At 33.3% G+C, this 23,476-nt stretch overlaps 2 protein-coding genes across 3 annotated transcripts; both read left to right on the top strand.

Annotated features, from left to right (window-relative positions):
• Positions 1–220: 220 nt before the first annotated feature.
• On the top strand, positions 221–5,049 carry LOC110599767 (zinc finger BED domain-containing protein DAYSLEEPER). 2 transcript variants are annotated; one of them, XM_021736335.2, is made up of 2 exons: positions 221–487; positions 2,738–5,049. In XM_021736335.2, exon 2 carries the CDS (start codon positions 2,759–2,761, stop codon positions 4,748–4,750), a length of 1,992 nt encoding a protein of 663 aa, XP_021592027.1. In that variant the 5' UTR covers positions 221–487; positions 2,738–2,758; the 3' UTR covers positions 4,751–5,049. The 2 variants fall into 2 exon arrangements, with proteins under 2 accessions (XP_021592027.1, XP_021592028.1); XM_021736336.2 differs by lacking the exon at positions 221–487 and adding an exon at positions 565–1,288.
• A 3,223-nt stretch (positions 5,050–8,272) lies between these two features.
• LOC110631407 (TBC1 domain family member 15) lies at positions 8,273–23,457 on the top strand. The gene is made up of 15 exons (XM_021779228.2): positions 8,273–8,474; positions 8,642–8,818; positions 8,925–8,976; positions 9,065–9,172; positions 10,212–10,296; positions 11,306–11,360; positions 11,696–12,091; positions 12,923–12,982; positions 13,805–13,903; positions 13,990–14,100; positions 14,773–14,844; positions 14,958–15,074; positions 15,698–15,847; positions 19,590–19,690; positions 23,001–23,457. The coding sequence occupies exons 1-15, from the start codon at positions 8,412–8,414 to the stop codon at positions 23,329–23,331; spliced, it is 1,977 nt and encodes a 658-aa protein (XP_021634920.1). The 5' UTR covers positions 8,273–8,411; the 3' UTR covers positions 23,332–23,457.
• The last annotated feature ends 19 nt before the right edge of the window (positions 23,458–23,476 follow it).

The following is a 23,476-nucleotide window of genomic DNA, read 5'->3' as shown; positions in this document are numbered from 1 at the left end:
TCATTGGGCTAAGAGAACAACATCCAATGTGGGCCCCTACCCAAAACAAAGAAGTCCATTTATTTTCAGTGGGCTACCTACTAAAAAGAAATGCTCTTCGCACGTGCTAGGATGACGCATTAAAGGAAAGGGCACGTTTGTGTGAAGTGCGTGGGCTTTGTGGTCCAATTTTTTTTCAAAAAAATTAAAAACGATAAAAAGAATGGACCTGAGAGTCCAAAAATCACATGCCTTCTGAGATCTCGTTGCTTTGAAAAATTTATCCGTCCGCAAAAACCACCCCGGTCCCTTTTCCCTTAACCAAACAAGTCCTATCAACTTTCCCTTGTTAGGTCCAATTAGCTTCTCGGGTTGGTTCGAAATCGAAGCCCAAATCTCTCCTCTCCCTCGTCGGTCCTCCTTTCCTGCAAAACCTAGATCTTCCTCAGGTCATCGGAACTCGGTCTCCGAGCTTCTTATTCGCGCGGAGATCGCGTCTTCGCTGCAGGTAAAAACCCTAGTATTGACTATTTCTTTTATTCTCTATTGATTTGATTATTTCGTTTTATTTTTTCGAAGTTTAATCTGTTCTAAGCTTTTCTACATAATTTTGGTTTTTTTGCAACTTTTTTTTGGTTGATTAAGGATTTATAGGTCTGTTGTAGAGGTTTTGGCTTGGGGGGAATGATTACTGGGATAAATTACATGTCAAGTTTTATTCCTGCATTTGCCCTAATGAATTACTTTTGATCTGGGCTTGCTTTGCTCTTTTTATCCCTCCTCAATTTCTCTTCGTAATTTCATGTTTAGTTCACCAGTATGCTGATTTTGATCTTTGGGTGTTGTCATCGATCTGGGCTTTTTGTTTATAATTTTTTTTTATTTTTTACTTTTTTTTTTGTTGAATTATGAAGCCCAAGTTGTAATAGGATAAAACCATAGATCTGCTCTCCTCGTTGACCCGTTTCAGCCCTTCTATTGGAGTGGAATACCCATTTTAACCCTGACCCGTTTGTGGTGTGGGTCCTTAAAACAACCGTTTGTTTGATAAATACCTATAGGGCCCATACTTAGATCGGTTAAGCGGTGCACATATGAAGTCTGAACGAGTTGAGTTTGGGTCGGTGGTACTGGGCCAACCGGTCTTATACCTGCAAACTTGCAGGTGCCTCAAAACTCCTGGATTTGCGCTCATTTGCTGATGGTGTCTAGCTTGTTAGGCTTGCCTAGAAACCAAGGTTTGTTAGGTAGAGGGCTTGTCGTAAATGTGAGAAGCTCTTACTGCCTGACTCATCCGGGCTTCTGTACGGTAAATTTTGGACTTAAGTCAGTTTGTTTAGCTTGTGCAACATTTATTGCATTGGTTTAAATTCGTGGGTGGTTTTTAGATGCCCATGCAAATTGTGTAATTATGTATTAGTTTGTGAACTTGTGTCAAGGATAAAGCTTCATGATGTGTATCTTAAAGTATTACGCTGCATAATACACATGCATTTTTTTTTCTTTTCAAATGAAAATGAACATGATTATGCGTGTCAATTGTCATTCAATCTTATGAGAAGCCAGTGTAGTGCAGGTTTGAGATGAAGTTGGGAATATATTAGAAAATAAGATTGGATTTTTTAAAAAGAAAAACTTTCACACCCTGTTATTGCTAAAGTTTCACTTAGCTTCCTAAATCTTAATTCATAATCATAATGGATTTTGTAAACTAATACAAAGTAAATGTAAATTTTGCGTTATATAATTTGTTTTTAGTACCATGGGGAAATGTCTTGAAGCATGGCGCTCAGATGGTCATGAAATGAATCTGATTGGTTATAGGCTTTGGCTGGACCTAAAACAAGAGTGGGGTACATAGGTCACGGTTATGCTAGAATACTATTCTCAGCTTGGCTGCTAGCTGCTAGTCTAATTGTTCACAAATAACTGAAGTGGTGGTGATAATTAGCAGAGAGAAGAGAGAGAGAGAGAGAGAGAGATGTATGATGGTGCAAATAAAATCAGGTGATGATGCAAGTATTGGTATCCGTTTTTAATCATAGTTTTTCTTTTTATTCACAATTTGTTTTGTTTTCTAATTGCTGCAAGTGCCAAATTTGTCCTCACCAGTTCTCTTTCACTATGCTTTTCACTTTGCTGCTTGGGATCTAATGTCGCATCAATTTGTTTTCTTGTTGTATGATATATTCAAAAGGTTAAAGTTAAATTAGTTAGTTAAAAGACCTAAAAGTCTAGTCTTTAGGAGTTGAAGGGTGTAAATATCCAAGATTTGTTTCAGATACAGTTTAAAACTATAAATAGAATATGATCCTCTTTCATTTCTTTAGTTTCTTTCATATTCTATTTTTTCGTTCCTTCCTATGTTATGTGACTTTATGTAGCTGTGTGACTTTATATACTTATGTGATTTTATATAGCTATGTGACTTTATATGCCCCATTTAAGTAAGGAATGTGTGTTGTAGAAAGTTCATGATATATTATATGTTTAGTTCATCCTATTAGTTAGCTTGGCTCTTCCAAAATCAATATCTTCAAAATTTGAGAATTCAGTGAATTCCTAATTGTATTATTATTATTATGATTATTTCATTGAAGGATGGTTCCTTATATTTTAAACTTTAAGCCAATGTGAGTATCCTTTAGCATCAAAGCTATTTAGCTTATCCATTACATTCAATTTACCTTTTTATGCTTTGGTATAACGATGTTCTGATATTGCTGTGAATTTTTTTTTTTTTGACTGGATGATGTAGATATTCACTTGTTGAGCCGAGATGGCAACACCTGAAGATAACAATGCTCTGGTTACTCCAGAGGCACAACCTAACAAGCGGAGAAAAAAGAAGTCCATAGTCTGGGAACACTTCACTATAGAAACTGTAAGTGCTGGATGTAGAAGAGCATACTGTAAGCAATGCAAGCAAAGTTTTGCATATAGCACGGGTTCGAAAGTAGCTGGTACCAGTCATCTCAAGCGTCACATTGCCAAAGGAACCTGCCCAGCACTGCTGCGCAATCAAGGGAATCAATTGATGCCATATACCCCTGGCAGTGGAAATGGCACTGCATCTGATGCACCGAAACGTCGCTACAGGTCTCCTAGCTCGCCCTACATTTCATTTGATGCAGACCGTTGCCGTCATGAAATTGCTAAGATGATCATCATGCATGACTACCCACTTCACATGGTTGAACATAGTGGGTTTGTAACTTTTGTTCAAAATCTTCAGCCCCGGTTTGGCATGGTGAGCTTCAATACTGTCCAAGGGGATTGTGTTGCAACATACCTGAGGGAAAAGCAGAATTTAATGAAGTTTATTGAGGGAATGCCTGGACGTGTTTGTCTTACATTGGACATGTGGACTTCAAGTCAAAGTTTAGGGTATGTTTTTGTAACTGGACACTTCATTGATAGCGATTGGAAACCACATAGGCGGATTCTCAATGTTGTGATGGAACCAAATCCTGATTCAGATACTGCTCTCAGCCATGCTGTTGCTTGTTGCCTTTCTGATTGGAGTCTGGAGGGCAAACTATTTTCTGTTACATACAATCATCCAGTGGGTGAACCTGGCCTTGAAAATCTTAGATCACTACTTTGCATAAAAAATCCCCTTATTCTCAATGGTCAATTGTTGATTGGGAACTGCATCGCACATACTATAAGCAGCATTGCAAAGGATGTATTGTGGGCTGGGCGGGATATTGTTAAGAAAATCCGAGACAGTGTTAAGTATGTGAAGACTTCAGAATCTCACGAGGAAAAGTTTGTTGAGCTCAAGGAACAACTTCAAGTGCCCAGTGAAAGAAGTCTATCTCTGGATGATCAATCACAATGGAACACAACATATCTGATGCTGGTAGCTGCATCTGAGCTAAAAGAAGTATTTTCTTGCTTGGATACTTCTGATCCTGATTACAAAGAGGCCCCATCCATGGAACACTGGAGGCAGGTTGAGACTATGTGTGCTCTTTTGAGACCTCTTCATGACGCAGCAAACATCCTTACCTCCACAAATAGTCCAACTGCGATTACATTCTTTCAGGAAGTATGGAAGATCCAGAGTGATCTAGCTCGTGCAGTTGCCAGTGAGGATCCTTTTGTCAGCAGTATTACCAAAGCAATGCAAGAAAAGATCAGCAAATATTGGAAGGATTGCAGCTTGGTTTTGGCAATTGCTGTAGTAATGGATCCTCGCTTCAAAATGAAGCTTGTGGAATTCAGTTTTTCAAAACTTTATGGTGAAGATGCGCCTGCATTTATCAAGATTGTTGATGATGGGATCCATGAGCTCTTTCTTGAATATGTGGCCCTTCCTTTGCCCCTAACTCCAACTTATGCAGAAGAAGGAAATACGGAAAACAACATGAGGTCAGATGACCACCAGGGAACTCTCCTGTCAGACAATGGACTCACAGATTTTGATGTCTACATCATGGAGACTACTAGCCAGCAGATGAAGTCAGAGTTGGATCAGTACTTGGAAGAATCATTATTGCCCCGTATGCATGATTTTGATGTGTTAAGTTGGTGGAAACTAAACAAGCTGAAATTCCCAACTCTTTCGAAGATGGCTCGAGATATTTTAACCATTCCAGTATCTGCAGCTGCTCCAGACTCTGTATTTGATACTGTGAACAAGGAGCTGGATCAGTACCGGACTTCCTTGCGACCGGAGACAGTAGAAGCGCTGGTGTGTGCCAAGGACTGGCTTCAGTATGTATCTGCTGAAGCTTCAAATGCACTTGTGAAAATGGAGTTTTAGATGTAGGATTTATTTGTGTTAGGATGATGTGTAGAATTGTAGGTTTAGTTCTATAATTGAGCATTAGTTTATGTGGTGTACCATTGAAAAGAATTGTTTGGGTGATTGGACATTGGAATTCTAGTTTGCAGACTGCCTTCGTCATCGCAATGATAAATCAGCTGTTACTTTTGTGCGTGGGCTCTGCTCGCAAAAGATGACATTGCTGAGCTAACTTACTGGTTCTGCAGAATTGCTAGTTGGAAAGGCGATGTGCGGTTATGCGAGTATGGTTATTTCCTTTTGGATTTCGGAGCTTCAATTATCCCACCATGTTGCTTAGTTATTAGCAATTTGGACGAGGCCTGGCTTATAAAATCTGTAGGTTAACGGGACCGTTTAATTCCACCCCCCCCCCCCCCCCCCCATACTTTTTAGCCTATTAACTCAAATAATATAAAAGTTTTCGTCTATCTTAACTTTTGAACAATTAAATGAAAACTTCAAAATCTGTCATAATTTTAAATGAGTTGAAATTAATTTTAACCAAAATTTGATATTTACCGTTTTTTTTTTTTTTGTGATCTATCGGATAAAGTAATTGAAAACTTTTTATAAATTTATGTTGATATCATTGAGTAAAATAATTTAAATCTTTTCAGAAATTCAATTTTATATCACAATTTTTTAATATTTAATAGTTAAAAATATAATTATTAAAAGACATTTAGAAAATTATCCGTCACACCGTTGGCTATAAAGAATATCTTTGACTATAATGAAGAGAATGAAATTTAAACGAATTGCAATAAAAAAATTAAATGAAAAATTTTAAATAAATTACAATAAAAAAAATAAATAAGGAAGTGTAATTTGGAAAAAAAAAATAGTTAGTAAAACTATAATGAAGAAGATGAAATCTAAACCAATTACAATAAAAAAATATAGATAAGGAAGTGTAATTTAGAGAAAAAAATAAATAAAAAAATCTAAATAAATTGCAATAAAAAAATAAATAAGGAAGTGTAGTTTGGAAAAAAAAAAAGTTAGTAAAACTATAATGAAGAAGATGAAATCTAAACCAATTACAATAAAAAAAATATAGATAAGGAAGTGTAATTTAGAGAAAAAAAAAGTTAGTAAGAGATAAATAATTATTTTCTTTTCTAAATTAATCTATTTTTTTATTGTTAATTTTATTTAGTTTATATTATTTTCATTACAGTCAAAGCTATAAAGAAATTTATCGATTAATTTTAACTTTTTCTTTTATGTGTCAGTATCTTAGCTAAAAATGCAATAATTGATTTTTTGATTTTCTTGATAATTGTATTTTTACTCTTCAATATTAGAAGATCGATTTGCAAAACGTTTATATTATTTTATTTAATATATTAAAAAAATTAGAATATAAATATAAATTTATAAAAAAAAATTTAATTATTTTATTTAATAAAGATAAATTAAATTAAAAAATAAAAAATTACATGAATGATAGTTTAATTATTCAAAATTAAAAATTTAAGATATTAATGTAAATCAATGAAAATGTTTAAATTATTTAAGTTAATGTATTTACTTTTTACTATAATTTGATCATCGATTATTGAAAAAATCTATAATTTAGTCCATACTTTAAAATTAAAGTTAATTTTCATGAAAAAAACTAAAATACCCTCGATCCTTATCATTAGAATTAAAAGAAACTAGAGAAATTAAACTACTAAATGTTCAATTTATTGAACATTACAGAGTTTGATTTACATGAATGGTGAACATCATTATTGTGATCTAACTAATGACCAATCTTGATCAAGCCGGACGGTGGACCACATCGACACACAGCGGTTGACAGTTTGGTCTAGTCAGATATCGGCAAACACCAAAATCCGAGCCGTATGTGATCATTCCACCATTTTTATCAATAAAAATTAGAAAAAGATTAATTTCTCTTAATTTTTCTACTGTCATAATATAAAAATTAAAATAAATATTTTATTAAATTAAATTGCAGTTCACCCTAAATTTAATTTAATTTAGCTCAATGGAAGCAACAAGTGAAAAAAAAAGAGTTGTGGGTATGTAATCATCAGATCTAGATAGATAGTAATCCAATAGAAGAGACAAAGAGACAACCACAAAACATTGAAGTGAAGACTTCTATATATATATATATAAACTAATTGAACCAAATGAAAAATATATATTCTTTAAATATAATCCAAAAAGAATCAAATTATCAAAAAATAAAACTAAATAATCCAATTAAATCTGTTTGAATCCATTTTTTTTAAAATCTAGTCAATGAGACATATGGTTTTCATTCGAATTCAAGAATACGTATAAATTAATTATGAAAATAATTTTAATTAAATTTTAATATTTTTATTCGAAAACCAAATAAATTTAATTTATTTTTTTATCAATTAAATTTTATATTTATATTAAGAATAAAATAAGTTATAATATAATATAATATTATTTTTTAATAATAAAATATTATTTTGTATATTTTGAAATATAAAAAAATTAGTATTTCAATTAACATATAAATTTAAAAAATTGCATAAAAATAGTAAATAATTCTTTAAATCACAATATAAAATTTTATTATGTAAAAAATATTTTTATTATTAAAAATAATATTTTATAATTTTAATATAAAATTATATTAAATAAAAATTTATTTGGTTATTATTAAAAGTATAGAGATTTAATTAATAAAAAAATTGAATTAAATTTATTTGATTCTCGTGAAAAATACATGAATTTAATTAAATTTTTATTCAATTAATTACTAATCAAAATTTCAATGACTTTTTTTTTTAAATATAGTTTAGTTTAGTACTCAATTCTTTATTTCTCTCTTTGTGTATATAATTGATCTAATTTAATATCAATTCAATAAAATTTTAAAAAATATTATTATAATAGCAAATTAAACTTTATGAAATTTTATTTTATTTTAAAATTTCGTAAAAAGAGCTATCCAGTTTTTATATATCAATAATATTATAAAATAAATATATCATATTAACGAAAAATATAATCAAATAATATAAACATAATTGATCTAATTTTTGTTTTTAATATTAAAGCGATTATTTTATGAAAAAATATTAAATTATAAAAATAGTCATATTTTTAAAAAGCAATACTTTAAAAATATAGAGATGATAGTATATTTTTGTAAATAATATAATAAAATCATTTTTAATTATGAAATATTTGTAAGGATGATAAATTTTTTTATGTAATATTTTAAAAATAGAGATTTTTATGTAGCAATAATATGATAATAAAGATGGAAGTATAGCAATTTTAAAAGTTTAAGATATAAATTCTTATATATTTATAAATTTGAATAGATATAGACTGGATTTAGATAAAACAAATTGTAGTAAATTCTGAGTAAAAATTATAAATATCATATATTTATGGATTAGATGAATGATTAGAAGAAAAATAAATAAATAAATAAAACGCCGAGATAAAAATTATATCCGATCAGACCCTGAAACTGCCTATATCATAGCATTTTAGCAGGCAATCCATTTACGCGGGGCCCTCCATTTCTTGGCTCCGTACAAATCCCAACCCCTTCCCTCCTTTCTTCTTCCTTAAGCAAAATCACTCGTCTGTAGTCTCCCTCTCTTTTCTGCAAGCAGCAAAATTCACAGCCATGCAAGAAGCTGAGCTCCACGATTTGTCTGACGACGCAGATTACGCTGCTTCTATCCAGCAAGTAAGCTTTCAATCAATCAGATCGATCAATCGATTACACAGGACCACCTGATCATCTTCAAATCTGAATTATTACATTTTATTCGCGCAAATGTGCTACTCGATATTTCGAAATTTGATCTCGTGAATTTGAGGTTACGATCTTCTTACTCTGAACGCTTTTGGTAGGGATCAGCGAGTTTCATGATGAGTAGCGATAGCAGCAAGCAAAGCTCGTCCAGCGAACCAGAAGATGCCGAAGTTGTGTATGCTAAGGATAACGTGACGATTCATCCGTCTCAGTTCGCTTCTGAGAGAATTAGTGGAAGATTGAAGCTTATTAAGCAAGGCGCCTCTCTATTTATGGTAATCCCTCGAATTTTAGGTTTATACTTTCTTTTTCGTATACACATTTGATTTTGGAGCTCGTTTTTCTTTATTCCTTTCTTTCTTTAAAAAATGGCGATGGTAGACATGGATTCCATACAAAGGTCAAGTCTCGAATGCAAGATTGTCTGAGAAAGGTTGATAGCTCTGAACTTCTGTTTTGTTAACTAATTTATGCCACTGAGTTGGTCGCTAATTTGATTATTTTGTGGTTTTGTTCTTTAGATAGGAGTCTTTACACCATAAGAGCGGTGCCTCTTACTGACGTGCGTTCCATTCGTCGACACACTCCAACTCTTGGGTGGCAGTACGTAATTGTTGTTTTGTCATCAGGTATAACGTGCTAATTCTTTTATAATTTCATTAAGATCATTTTAGTAATTCTTTTAATAATTTCATTGGCTATGATTGCGCTACTTCCTTATATCTAGGCTTTGAATGATTCTCAGTTGGGCGATCAATTAACTGTTTACTTGTTTGGTTGATATGACTAAAGAAGACAGCAGCAATTGCTGTGATAGCTGAAATGTGTCTAATAAGGGAAAGATCATTCTGATATTTCTGTTTTTGCTGATTTTCTTACTTAATGTTGGTTTATCTCAAGAATGAAATTACTGAAAATTATGAACCTCCTTGCAAATAGTGCCTTTATTTGGAATAAAACATGCAAGAAAAGAAATAAATTGAATTCTCACATAATCAAACTATGTTTGATTTGATATCTATTTCTTTCAAAATGAGTTTTTTTTTTTTTTTTTTAAAAAAAAAAAAGTTAAAAGAATTGAATTGTTTCACTTATCATGTTTTCAAACATAAGAGCTGACAAGAAAGAAAAAAAAATCAATTGAATTAATTTCTTGCAAATTTTCCAATTTCCAAACAGTGTGGTAAGGGACATGAAAATTATGAAATCTCTTAGTTTTGTTGTATGATCCTGGGGTCAACACCCAACAAGAGCTCTTATTTAATTACTTGTTTTTGCTAATTTTTTTCAGCAATTTTATCACAACCTATTAGTCTATAACTATGAATAGCTGGATGCTAATAATGGTGGCTGGGCAACAAATGTTAGAGATTTGATATATGCACCTCCATCTCTCTCTCTCTCTCTCTCTCTCTGCTTTTTTTTTTTTCCTTTTCTTCCAGGAGGATTGAATGACTGTCTTGTTTGTTCATCCAAAATGATATTTATTAGTGCCAATTTTGTATTTCTTCCATGCATTTTTTAAGTAGTGATGCAACTTTTGGATATCAATTTTTATCTCCAGTATCTCAATTTTATTTGATTTTTCTATTTCGATATTTTAGGGTTTAATAGCTAATTTATTTATTATTATATACTCTAAATTTTAAGAAAGGAAGCATTTTGCAGGACTTGCATTTCCTCCTCTTTACTTCTACAATGGAGGAGTTAAAGAGTTCCTTGCTACAATAAAGCAGCATGTTTTTATTGTGAGGTTGGTTATCATTTTAGCGGCATTTTTTTTTTCTTGTATTAACTCTCTCTCTCTCTCTCTCTCTCTTCCTCAGAATAGATAGATGGAAAATAGTCAAATATTTATATATTGAAAAGAGTATATCTAGCATACTGGACTTCCACTTAACATATGCTATGCAAGGAATCTTTTTTCCTCATTGAAGAGAAGCTTGATTTTTATATTGATTATCTTTGTCGGCCTTCTTGATTTTTCCATGGTTAGGGAGTAGAGACTAACTGTTCTAGGGTTATGTGTGAAATTTCTTATGAGGACAAAATTAATGCATTGCTTGTGAAGTATGTGGAGTCAAGGAGAAAACCATGGTCTTGCTTAGCCAATGGAAAGCCTTTTCTTGTTTGACCTTTGGGCTTTAACCTATTTATGTAGGTTGGCTTTTGGCCATCTTTTCATGCTTGGCTGTCTAAACTGAGCATATTTGGACAAAAGGAAAAAAAAATTGAATATCAGTTAGTAATTAAACTTTGGAGAAAAGCCAACATGATACTTCAACATGGTATCTGCATGTTAGCTCAAGGGTGCAGAACTTTCTATAGAGGATGAAGCTACTGTTTTTGCACTTACCTTTCTTCTGGATGGTTCGCTCAATTCCTTTTCTTCTCTTTCTTTCTCCTTTGGCATGTTTATACTCCTAACCTTATAACCCAAATTCATTTAATTCCTATTTGTGTCTTTGACTGTTTCCGTCCTTTAATGTAAACATGAAGAATTGGGTTTCGCATGGGTGATACATCATATTAATGTTACTTATCATAATGTATATATGGACCATGATGCTAAATCATGCTTCCTGCCTTTTTCATTTTCTATACTTCATTGAATTATCAACCATGTATTTGGAAATATTTTTCTTATACAAGTTTCAGTAAGATTCTTAAATTTGTTTAGTTTAGTTTTTCTTTTTAACATCCAGCTTATGCTTATTTATCATTTATGGATGACATTCTTATAATTGTTTATTAATTTGCAGGTCATTGGAAGATGCAAATGTGTTTCTTGTCAATGATTTCCAAAATCCTCTACAGGTGTGTGGAAATGATTGATTTTGTTTGTTTTCTTTGGATGACTAATAACCATGCCAATCATTCCATTGTATTGATTTGAGATAGTATTCAATTGCAAAATTTTGTTTTTGAACTAGGTTTTCATTAGATATTGGTTTTATATAAATTTTTTATGTGTGTGTGCACTTTTTTTTTTCTTTCTTTTTTTTTTTTTGGGGGGGGGGGTGTTGTAGAGCTAATCTCTCCAATTGGCCTTGATATTAAGGATATAACTTACCTGTTTAGTTAACAACTTGGGTTTTGTTTAACCTTTCTTGTTTTGGTTCTTATGTTCATGCTTTAAATGCTTTCTGTAGAGAACTTTGTCCTCTTTGGAGCTTCCTAGGATCATTCCTACTGCAAGTGGGGCATCTGCATTTTCTTCAGCTGGTGATTCTTCATCTTATGAAAACCATGAGAGGGATGATGGGGATTCCCACAATGAAACTTATGACACTTCACATAATGTTAGGAGGCAGAAGAGTAATGATCCTGCTCGAGATCTCTCAATCCAAGTGTTGGAAAAATTCTCTCTTGTAACAAAATTTGCTCGAGAAACGACTTCACAACTATTCAGCGAAAACCAAAGCAATGGATTTGGTGAGTTTGGGAGGAAAAACTATAGTCATCCTTCCCTTGATATTCCTCAGACGACACCGAAGGACCCAGAGGAAGTTCCTTTTAGAAGTCCTGTACCCTCAGATCCCATAGAGGTAAGCTTTTGCATCTTTGAGAAATTATGCACTTAACTAGTATTTTAGGGAATTATCTTGGTAATTAGCTAAATTTTTTCTTGGTGCATCTTACTTTAAAAGTGAATGTACTCTTATTTAGAATGCACGGCTACATGATACAGATATAAATATTTTTCAATTAATTCATACATCTTGATGTGCTGATGATTGATATTTGCATGAAATTCATATTATCTTTATGTGCCGATGACTGAGATTTGCATGTGTATATTAGGGCTGTGCATGTTCCTGACTCTCCGGAGCCTAAAAGAACTGAAATGAAAGAGAACTGACCATGTAGGAACTTTATCATACAGAATTGAACTTATTCACTTTAGTATATTTCTAGTTCTTTACCAATAATCTCACCGAGAATATATTGAACCCATTCTGAACTCAAGGGTTGAAATCAAAAGCAATTTTATACAAATATCTTTTGGATATGTTTTACGATTTTAATATAATTAATTATAAATATTTGTGTGCAATCGGACATATACACACACACGCACACTCTTATATTTATATATAATAAATTTATTTTATTTATTATACCATTTCTTATGCTCTTTAATTATGGACTCACTCTGTAACATTTTTATATAGGGTCTCACTTATAAACATGTGAGCTGATCCAGTTTTAATATTTTAGTTGGAAAATTTTATATATATGAAATAAAGAATTAATTTAAACCGTGTTTCCTCAATGCTTGCATACTTTTTGTAACTTCTCTCTATTTGTTGATAAATAAACGCATGTGTTCCTTGTTTTGGATGTGGAATTGATTCTTCCCCTCAATCTCTTGGCAGTTTGACAAACTGACACTGGTGTGGGGAAAGCCACGGCAGCCACCCCTGGGTTCTGAAGAGGTAAATGGCTCTTTCCTAAAGATGAAATCTTTATCTACTAACTATTGCTATGTCTTGCATTTATCAATGCTTTATCAGTACTTTTACTGTCGGTTCTATTGAAAGAATATTATTTCTGGCACTTCATTGTCATTCTGCTTTCAAATTCTTAGTTTATTTCAGTCTCCTGGAATTTATTCCCAGCTCTAGTTTATTTGGTTTTTATGCTGATGGATTTTGTTCTGGTTCTGAGATTATGTTTGCCACTTTCATATTGATTTCAATTTGTTGAGTCTCAGGGTGGGTAGCTATCATATGCACTTTTGTTCCTTATGCTTGTAGCATGTTCTTTTCACTACTTTTCTTCAACACCAGGATATACAAATTTACGTGCTAGTGGATTTCATTAGGATGTATTGTGCTAAAAATTGTTCTTTGATGAATCACTATTTTCTTTTGAGGAAGATGTGATATAGTAATGGTAATCTTGGTCTGTGATAATCATTTCTTTGATTTGACAACAAAAATCCTCAATCACCCATTGATGATATATGCTTTGACCTCACAGACATTGTAATATTGTCTTATGACTTTCTGTGGTTGCCTTTTACTCTGTTTTAATAAGTTATTGTCACTATTGATTCTTCTTTTTAGGATCATAGGCCATAATCTGGTGAGTGCATGGGGTGCAGAACTCACCCTGAGAAACTGCTCATATATCCCCATTCCATGATAGATTTTGTTCAATTTACTAAGAATAGGAATTTTTCTTTTTAGTAATGGATCATAACTCTGCTTTTTCAGGGGTTCATATGATTTCCTCATTTTTCTAATCTTCTGCAGTGGGCCACTTTCTTGGATCCTGAAGGACGGGTTATGGATTCTAAAGCTTTAAGAAAGAGAATTTTCTATGGAGGAGTTGAGCACACATTAAGGAGAGAGGTTAGTTCTTGGTGGTGTATTAAGAAAAGAGATCCTATTTTTCGCTTAATATCGTTCTCATTCTTCTAACTCTGATACGATTGTAGATCTGGCCCCTTCTGTTGGGATACCATACATACGATTCAACATATGCTGAAAGGGAATTCCTTCAGCACAGCAAAAAGTTCGAGTATGAAACCACAAAAAGACAATGGCAGGTTTGGTATAATTATTGGTTTTTTAATTAAAGATATCTGCACTTACTGCCCTAATATGTCTACCAAGACTTGAATGATTGCTTTTATTGTTTTCCTTGCTGGGATGGTGCAATTTCAAACTCCATCTCATGTGTTTAAATTCGCCTCTGCTATGAATGTGCTTTTATTCACTATGATCACTCTACAAACATAAATATAAATGAACTGTATACCAAGAGCCTTAGATTTTATTAAACATTACTGGTCCTGGATAGTTGGAACCCTGTGCAAATATGTGGGTGTGAAATTTCCCACTATTACTAATCAAGTTTCCATTTTCACACCCACATATTTGCAAAGTAACTAGTGGTTGAATTGAATGTTTTTGGTGTATGATGCACTTCTCAACTAAATTGCTTCTAAGTTCTAACAGGCAAATTGACATTTTATATTCAATATTCTATCCATCTTTTGTTTGTTAGGTTGATTACTATTTACTATATTGATATAATCTGATAAATGCATCACTATAAAGTGCATATGGGTACCATCATCCTCTTCAGATATGACAGATGGGTTTTGGTATGACATTCCATTTCAGGGCAGCACGTGTTCTTACTTTTCTTCATATATGGTCATGACATTCTGTTTCTCTAAGGAAGAAGCTTATTCTACTTTTTTGCCCATTTGTAGAGTATCTCTCCTGAACAGGCAAAGAGATTTACAAAGTTTAGGGAAAGGAAAGGCCTTATAGACAAAGATGTGGTATGCAAAAAACTAGGATGGTTAACTTGGAAACTCCAATATTTATTCCAGTTGATTTTACACAGAGAATGCAAGTTTGATTTAATTTTGTTGATTTTCTTATCTATGTCAAGGTGAGGACTGATAGATCACTTCCCTTCTATGATGGGGATGACAATCCAAATGTGAATGTCTTACGTGATATTCTATTGACATACTCCTTCTATAACTTCGATCTTGGCTACTGTCAGGTAATTTATTATCTCATATATTGTGTTTTGGAGATACTGTTTGTTTTAGTTTTTACAATTTCGAAGCTCATCATTTTGGCTTTGTTGGTTGTTTTTTAGATGTTCATGCATTTAAACTTCCAAGTTCCAAGTATCATATGATGTACTTGTTGCTCATCAATGTGAATAATTACTTAACAGTCAAGAGAGATCATATGGCCCATATCTTAATGCAATTAAAAAAATTTTCGTCAATGGTAACTGCTAGAGCTTCCTTTCCCCTCGGTACCTTTTGTCTTCTTATCAATGTGAATAATTACTTAACAGTCAAGAGAGATCATATGGCCCATATCTTAATGCAATTAAAAAAATTTTCGTCCAATGGTAACTGCTAGAGCTTCCTTTCCCCTCGGTACCTTTTGTCTTCTTGTATCCCGTTTGTTGAAGTTAATTTGGCCTTAGTTGCAAGTTATCTTAATGCCGTCCCATATTCTCTCTGAAGGTAGTACACAGTTTTAGCATTTTAAGTATTGTTAGATTATGTGCTGCATGCCTGTGCATGTTTTTTATTCCCCTCCTGTATGGAAACAGTCTGGTTGTTCTATTCCTTTGCTTGCTTACATGTTCTTGGTCTTCTCTCACAGGGTATGAGTGATTTATTGTCTCCAATTTTGTTTGTGATGGAGGACGAATCAGAATCATTTTGGTGCTTTGTGGCATTGATGGAACGTCTTGGACCCAACTTCAATCGTGACCAAAGTGGCATGCACTCTCAACTTTTTGCATTATCTAAGGTAGTCTTTCTTTTTGCTTGCATGTTTTAATTTTATAGATGCCATATTATGAATCTTTAATCTCTTAATAAATGTCCACCTTGATAAGTTGATATTTAAATTCTACTTCTTTTCCCTCAAAAAGTTAGGACTTGTGGTGATTTAGTGACCAAATAAACCATAACACTTTCACAAACTATCAATTTTAGCCAGACATTTTATGAACTAGACCTAAATTTTTAGCAATCAATTTTAAATTGACCAAAGGAAAAAAATATCATCCTCTTCTCCCTTGCGCTCTTTTACTTCTTCCTTATAGCCTCCTCTCCTTTAAATTCTCTTAGGGACCAACCATCACCCTCACCATCTGCCACATTCTGGAGGACAACAATGGCATCCAAGCCATGCTGGTTCACATTGAGGGTAGGCAAAGGCTTTAGATTTGGGGTGGCTACGAGATTGAAAATCTAAAATTTTTTAAGTGACTATTCATGTGATGGTTTCTTGTGTTTCCTGAGACTACCGAGTATAAAAGGAGTAACAAGCTTTGACTGCGGCATAATTGATTTTTCTCCTATAAGAAGGAATTTCAGCAAACCCCAATGTCTTTTCTCACTCTTGTTCATTTTGATGGTAGGTCAAGACATGCCTCCTGCTTGTTCCAGCAAACCATGCCCTGGTCATTGGATGTGTGCAATCAGTTGGTTTAATTTTGAATCGAAACCGAACTGAAAAAACCGAAAAATCACTATTATTTTTCTGAACCAAATCTAACTGTTGTTAGAAGGGAACCACCAAACCAATATATTTTGGTTTGGTTTAATCAGTTTGAGCCATAAACTGGCAAGCACCTAACCAAAACCAGAGTCAACAAACCGATAAAAATAACTAAACCACAGTCCACATATGATTCATCTCAAGCAGAAATGAAAATCTAGTCTACAAGCAGAAAAGAACATCTAATGCTTATAAACCACAGTCCACAAACCCACAACCACAACCACTAGCCTAAAAGAAATCCAAAGCAAATAGCAATCTAATTAATCATGCAGAAAACATATTGCAAGATACCCACAACCAAATTCTCAAAATAGGAACCCATGACCATAAAAAGAGTAGAAGAGACATTGGAAATGGAACAAAAGCAACCTACAAAGGGAACTTCTTGAATAGCAGCAATCTGTGTTGTGTGATAACTGAGATGTCGATCTCGGATTGAACTAAGCCTAGAGTGAGTGGGCATGAAAAGGCATCCGCAAGCGGGAAGGAAGCAGCGCAACACAGATGCAGGGGAGAAAGAGATGGGAAAACAAGTGTGTAAAGTGAAATGATAGGGTTGGGGATTCGAGGGGAAGAAGATGTTTCTTGAAGCCTTCTGGACTAGGCTCGTCAGATGGGTTATGTGAAAAGGGAGGCATGGGTTATGAGAAAGGAATGGCCCAATCTTTGGTCGGGTCAATTTTTAATTGATTTTAGGTTAAAAAACTGAATCAAATTGAGAATTGAAGTTTCTTAAAATTCTAAAACTGAACTGAACCAAATTGCCCGAATAATCGAATCATAACAACGATCGGTTTGGTTATTTGGTTTAAACTGTTGTATGCTCTCCCCAGTAGGTCGTGTTCCAACAGAGGCGACAGAGTCATACAGAGAAGAACATGCCTTAGGTGTTCCAGGGGCCCCAAACACGCCCTTTGCCCCAGCAAGTGAAGTCTTCCTTTTTCAGTCCAAATTCATCTCCAGGCAGTCCCAATGTACTATAGTTCTTGGTGGAAAAGACAGCTTTAGAATTAGTTTTTAGTTGTTTCCTATTTCAAATTAGGATTTTATTTTCGGTTTCCTATTTCATCTAGGGGTTAGCCAGTTCGGTAGGTTTGCTGAGAAGGAGAGAGAGGAGTTGTTATAATTGGCCCAAGGCCGAGCAAGAATTATCCAGTATATTATTGATTGATCTGCAAGCAGGAATGGAAGCATTGCATTCTGTTAACTACTTTTAGCATACCTATATAGAACCTAGGCTTCAGGATTGCCCTGAAGCAAGTAACTGAACGTTGGGTAAGGGAAGTGTGGAATTGAGACATCTTCCCCGGGGGGAAGGAAAGGAAATTGTACAGGATCAAGCCCTGGCCTTGGAAGCCATCCATTCAAGCCTTATGGGGCGAGATCTTGTAGGTAATTTCTATATAAGGATTATCTTCCTTCTGTCTTTCTTCAAATGCCTCATCTAGTTGGTCAAGAAACTGTAGGCCAAAAGAGCTTAGCCATAAAGTCAATTCAATTCAGAGTATTTAATTTTTGTATTCTAATAGGACTTAGATTTCTTCCTATTTTGCTTACATTTCCTACTTTAGTTATTACTTCCTAGTTTATTTAGGATTTTAGTTCTTTTCTGTTTTTATTTAGGATTCCTATTTTGTTTAGGTTTATATTCTCATTGTTAGGGGTCTTAATTCTATATAAACCAGCTCATGTAATTACGTTCAGTTCTCAATCAATAAAATCCCGCCAGATAATTCTCTCAAGCACATATGTTTTGTAGTTTGATCTTCATGTGACGTCACATTTGCAGTATTAGTTATGTGCTCTTTTTACGTAAAGCTTCCATTCTGGAATTGGGGAATTGCATTCTGTTGGTAAATAGTATATTGGGTTTGATTTTTAAGGGGATTAGTTTGTTGTTTCACCTATTGTGAATTATTTATAAGCTTACAAATACCAACTGAGAGTTGATTTTCACTTTTGGGTTTTGCTAACAAGTGTTTTTTTTTCCCTAAAAAAAAGGAATAAAAAGTTTGGAAAGGGAGGGGGATGAATGGAGAGAAAGGGGAACGAAGTGTCAATTTCACCATTATTTTTTAATTTGAGTAGTTCTCTATTTTTTTGGATCATTTTGTGTGCTATTAAATTTGGAAAAAAGTGTTGAGCATATTACACAAATTCGGTTTTAATACAAGCATATATAAGTGATTGAGCTGTTTATGCATCAAAATGACTAACCAACTCAACTTGTAACTCAAGCATTTATTTTCTGTCTTCCGTGGTGTAATTTTCAATGTGGGACTTCTTAGCCCAATTCATTTCCCAACACTTCCACCTCAAGTGCAATTACATGGTTATCACTTGACAATTAGTACTCAGTATTGACCCTATAGAGATTTAATTATACAGCCCTATGAACTGCTGAAACCTACAATCCAATACTGGCTTTAATGCTATGTTAAATTTGGAAAAAGTGTTGAGCATATTGCACACTAATTTATCTTTAGTACAGGCTTATATATGTGATTGAGCTACGTATACATCAAATGTAATAAGTAAATTGAGAGCTACAATTCAATCATTTATACTGTGCCTTTTCATAATACATGTTTTCAATCTGGGACTTAGTAGCTCAATTCATTTCCTAACATGTGCAATTGCTAAAATTGTTACCAACATGAAGGTTTAGGGTAAAATTAACAAGATAAAAAAGATTGGCAAAAAATTGAGATGTGTCATTTTCTTTTTTAATCATTTGGCTGGTTTTTTGGCTTAATCGGCTATGAATTTGAGTTTACACATGCAACTGTAAATTGTATAAAAAAAAAGTGATGTAGGCTTGTGACTGATCATTTCTATCTAGTCATTATGCCTGTAAGAGGTTGAGTGTTTCAAGCATTATGTTGATTAAGTGTGTGTGTGTATGTATATATATATATATATATATTATTGACAATGGTGAGTCTGAGTCACTGAATCATAATTTTCACTATTATTGTGGCAGCTGGTGGAGTTGCTAGACAGTCCATTGCACAATTATTTCAAGCAGAATGATTGCTTGAATTACTTCTTCTGTTTCCGCTGGATTCTAATACAATTTAAAAGGTCAGATTGCTGTTTATTCATATTACTTTCCTGGTCTTTGTTGATGTTTCTGAAGTTCCTTTCTGTTATACTCCCCATCCAGTTAAAATATGTTATGCTGCATATGAAACGTTAGTTGATATTTGAACTACTGAGGCTATCATCACCAGAAGTTTAATTAGCTTAATCTTAGGCAATTGTATAAGATGCAGAAGATCATATTGTTGTTTGCTGAATGAGGAACCTTGCATGCTTTCTCTATTTTAGCAGAATTAAAATGGTGCGGTTGAGCGCCTGAGTATTAAGTGGTGAATGGTAAGATAAGGTTGCCCATTTGCAACACAAATTGAATGTATTTTTCTAATCATGAAGGGAATAATTATAATCCACATCTGAGATGTCTCATCTGCTAATGATCTTAATACTTGAGAACAAATTGGGCAAGAACTGGTGCGAACCGGTATAAACCGGCCAAGCAATTTGCGAACCATAAATCTGGCCAGTTTGGATCTGGGATTCCAATTCGAACCGGTGGTCTGTAACAAAAAAGGAAATAACTACTGCTAGCAGTAGGATTTGATACAGGAAATTTTATAAGTTTTAACTGACAGACTACTTGCACCACATGTTAAACTCTTCTAATTTTTTATATGATCACAAAAAAGTCTGAAAAAGCATCATTTTAATGATGGAAATAAGTCCAATAAAGCCCTTGTACTTCTACTCAAGAGCCAAAAGAGCCCAATTTAATTTTTTTTGTCAATTAAGCTTTTGTATTTTTGTTCAGACCAAATAAGTTTTGGCTTAATATAATATTATTTTCTAGATAACAAATATTATTTTTTTAATTTGAAATATAAAAACTTTAGTATTTTAATTAACCTAAAAACTTAAAAAAATACATAGAAATAATAAAAAATAATATTATATTAAATCATGACTTATCTGGCACTTAAACAAAAGTACTCTTAATTGGCAAAAAAAAAATGAATTGGGCTCATTTGACCCTTGGGCAAAAGTATAGGGGTTTAATTGGATATATATCCTTTTAATAATTAATAGTATTAATAATATATTTTGTTAGTTAAATTAAATCATTACATTTTTTATTTTATTATCTTTTGTAAAATAAAAGACACTTAATCTTTTGTATTTATTTTGTTATATAGTTTAATATATTAATTTTTATTTTATATTATAAAATTTTAAATGTAGTATTTTCAATTATATATAACTGAATATTGTTATTTAATTTTTTTTTATTAATTATTGAAATGATATATAAAGTGTTAATTATAATAAAAATATTATTATTAATATTATAATATTGTTTAATAATATACCGGTTAAACCCCAGTTCAACCCCGATTGAACCTTAAACCTCTGTTCAATCCTCTATTTTCTTCGATTTAATGACCATGCCAGGTTTGAAAACATTGTGGTACACTTTTAATCTCTGGTCTATAGTTTTGTTGTATATCTGAGATGCATGCACTTAATAGAATGAAATAACTGCACATCTTCTGGGGTTATTATTACTATTGACACAGGAATCGGTATTGCAGTACTTGCAGGGAAAGGTTCTAAAGGGGGTAACTAGTAAAAGCAATGAAGTCACTTTGTCAAATGTAGGGATGTAATCGGGTAGGGTACCCGCAAAATTGAGAGTACCCAAACTTGAACCCGATTATATATACAATTTCAGAACCCGTCCCAAACCCGTTTAATATTTTAATTTTACTATTTGAATCCGTCCCAAATCCTGTTTAACAATACCCGCATAAAACCCAAACCCGATTTTTTTAATTCAATTCAATGACAAAAACTACCAAATAAACTACCTAACAGTTGCACAACCCAGCAAACCAGCAGTAGGAGGAGAAATGTTCAATGACAAGAACTAGCAACTCAGCAATCCAGCAAATAATGATTTATAATTAGATAATCAGATTAATTGTCCATAAATTCTAAAATTCAACAGTATTACATTAATCAAATAGCAAATAGTTAGATTTGTTAACAATATCCAAATAATCAGATAAATAGTCCATAAATTCTAAAAATCTTTAATAGCAACTAAAAATTCTTTAAGAACATGCACATAAAAAATCTTGATTATCAAAAACTTTGATTTCCAACCTGAAGAGAGTTCCAGTCAAAGGAGATGTCGCCGACGCTGATTGAGGAGAGGCAAGGGTTGTCTCTAGCGTCAGTGAAGTAGTGGGGGAGAGAAGCGTCAATTGAAAAGAGTAGATGTCACCGACTGGGGAGAGAGAAGTAGATATCGCCGATGCCGACCGGGGAGAGGGAAGAGTTGTCTCCAACTGGGAAGTCGGAGATGTCGCCGCTGGAGAGAGAGAAGGAGATATCGCTGACCGGGGAGTGAGAAGATTTATCGTCGACCAGGGAGAGAAAGGAGACGTCGCCGGTGCCGACTGGGCTGCCGGCAGTCGTCAGTGAAGTGGGGGAAAGGCGTCAACCGAGAACTATGGGAAGGGAAGCGAGGGAGAGAGTTGCCAACGGAGAGAGGAACGCAGAGTAAAATGAAAAAAGGAATTAGAGATTATGGTTAGTTTTGTTAGTATAGCTAATTTACACTCACCAAACATGCTCTAAGAATCTTGAATTTACTTCGTAGAAGCACAGTGATGTAGAACCACAAAGGACACTACTATGAAGAAGCAGAGAAATATTTTTCAATTTTCTTTTAGTTTTTAAAAGTCAATTATCAATAAAGAAAAGATCTACTAAATTACCGAGAGGACATATGTATTTATAGTGTAACGTTTAGTATATTAAAAATCTTGCATTTACTTGGTAGAAGCACGGTGTACAGTAGAACTGTTGAATCCATGAGCACTAGGATTAGGAAGCCTAAGACAATAAACAAAGACAAATTAGTAATGCTAAACCAACTGCAAATTAGATTCTACTTCCTAAATTTGCTCCTAAAACAAGTAGTCCTAGAATCACTAGTTGATGATCTTGCATTACAATCATATAGAAATCCTTATTCCCGTTGCTTCTCCATTTCATTTTAACATGGAGAAGAAAGTTATGACTAATTTATTTTATTATGTCATATTTAGGTAAAATATTCAAAAGTCATTTTGACCCCAAAATTGCCATTTAATATATTCTTTACTTCTCAATTTGTTGATTCTGATATGTTGTACCTACATTGCTCATCATAATATTCTAAATTTTATTTTGTTTCTTTTCTATTGAATTTATAGATCTCTCATTTTATGTGAACAGAAAAGCTAAAAAAATGACCATGTTCCTGTAGTTTTTTTTTTTTTGATACTTTAAATTTTATCATGTTTTCCAGGGAGTTCGAATACGGGAAAACACTCTGTTTGTGGGAGGTTTTATGGACACACTATTTGTCTGAACACCTGCACCTGTATGCATGTGTTGCAATCTTGAAGCGATATCGCAACAAGATAATGGGCGAGCAGATGGATTTTGACACGCTATTGAAATTCATCAATGAGCTGAGTGGCCATATTGACCTTGATGCAGTCCTCAGGGATGCGGAGGCTTTGTGTATATGTGCTGGTGAGAATGGTGCTGCAGCTATCCCTCCTGGAACTCCACCATCATTGCCTCTTGAGAATCAGAATGTTTTGTTATATTCTCAACATGATGAAGTATTGTAAATGAAATGCCATCTATTGGCAAGATTTACACATTTATTTTCTAAATTTTCCATGGATACATTCAAGCTTTGTATAATTATTGATCTTTCAGTACAATATTGGTAATCATATTCGTTAATTGGCACATGTTACCATGTCTTGCCAT

This window comes from Manihot esculenta, chromosome 14 (genome assembly GCF_001659605.2).
Source record: "Manihot esculenta cultivar AM560-2 chromosome 14, M.esculenta_v8, whole genome shotgun sequence".
Lineage (NCBI taxonomy): Eukaryota > Viridiplantae > Streptophyta > Magnoliopsida > Malpighiales > Euphorbiaceae > Manihot > Manihot esculenta.
This window is presented reverse-complemented; position numbering and strand designations above follow the sequence as displayed.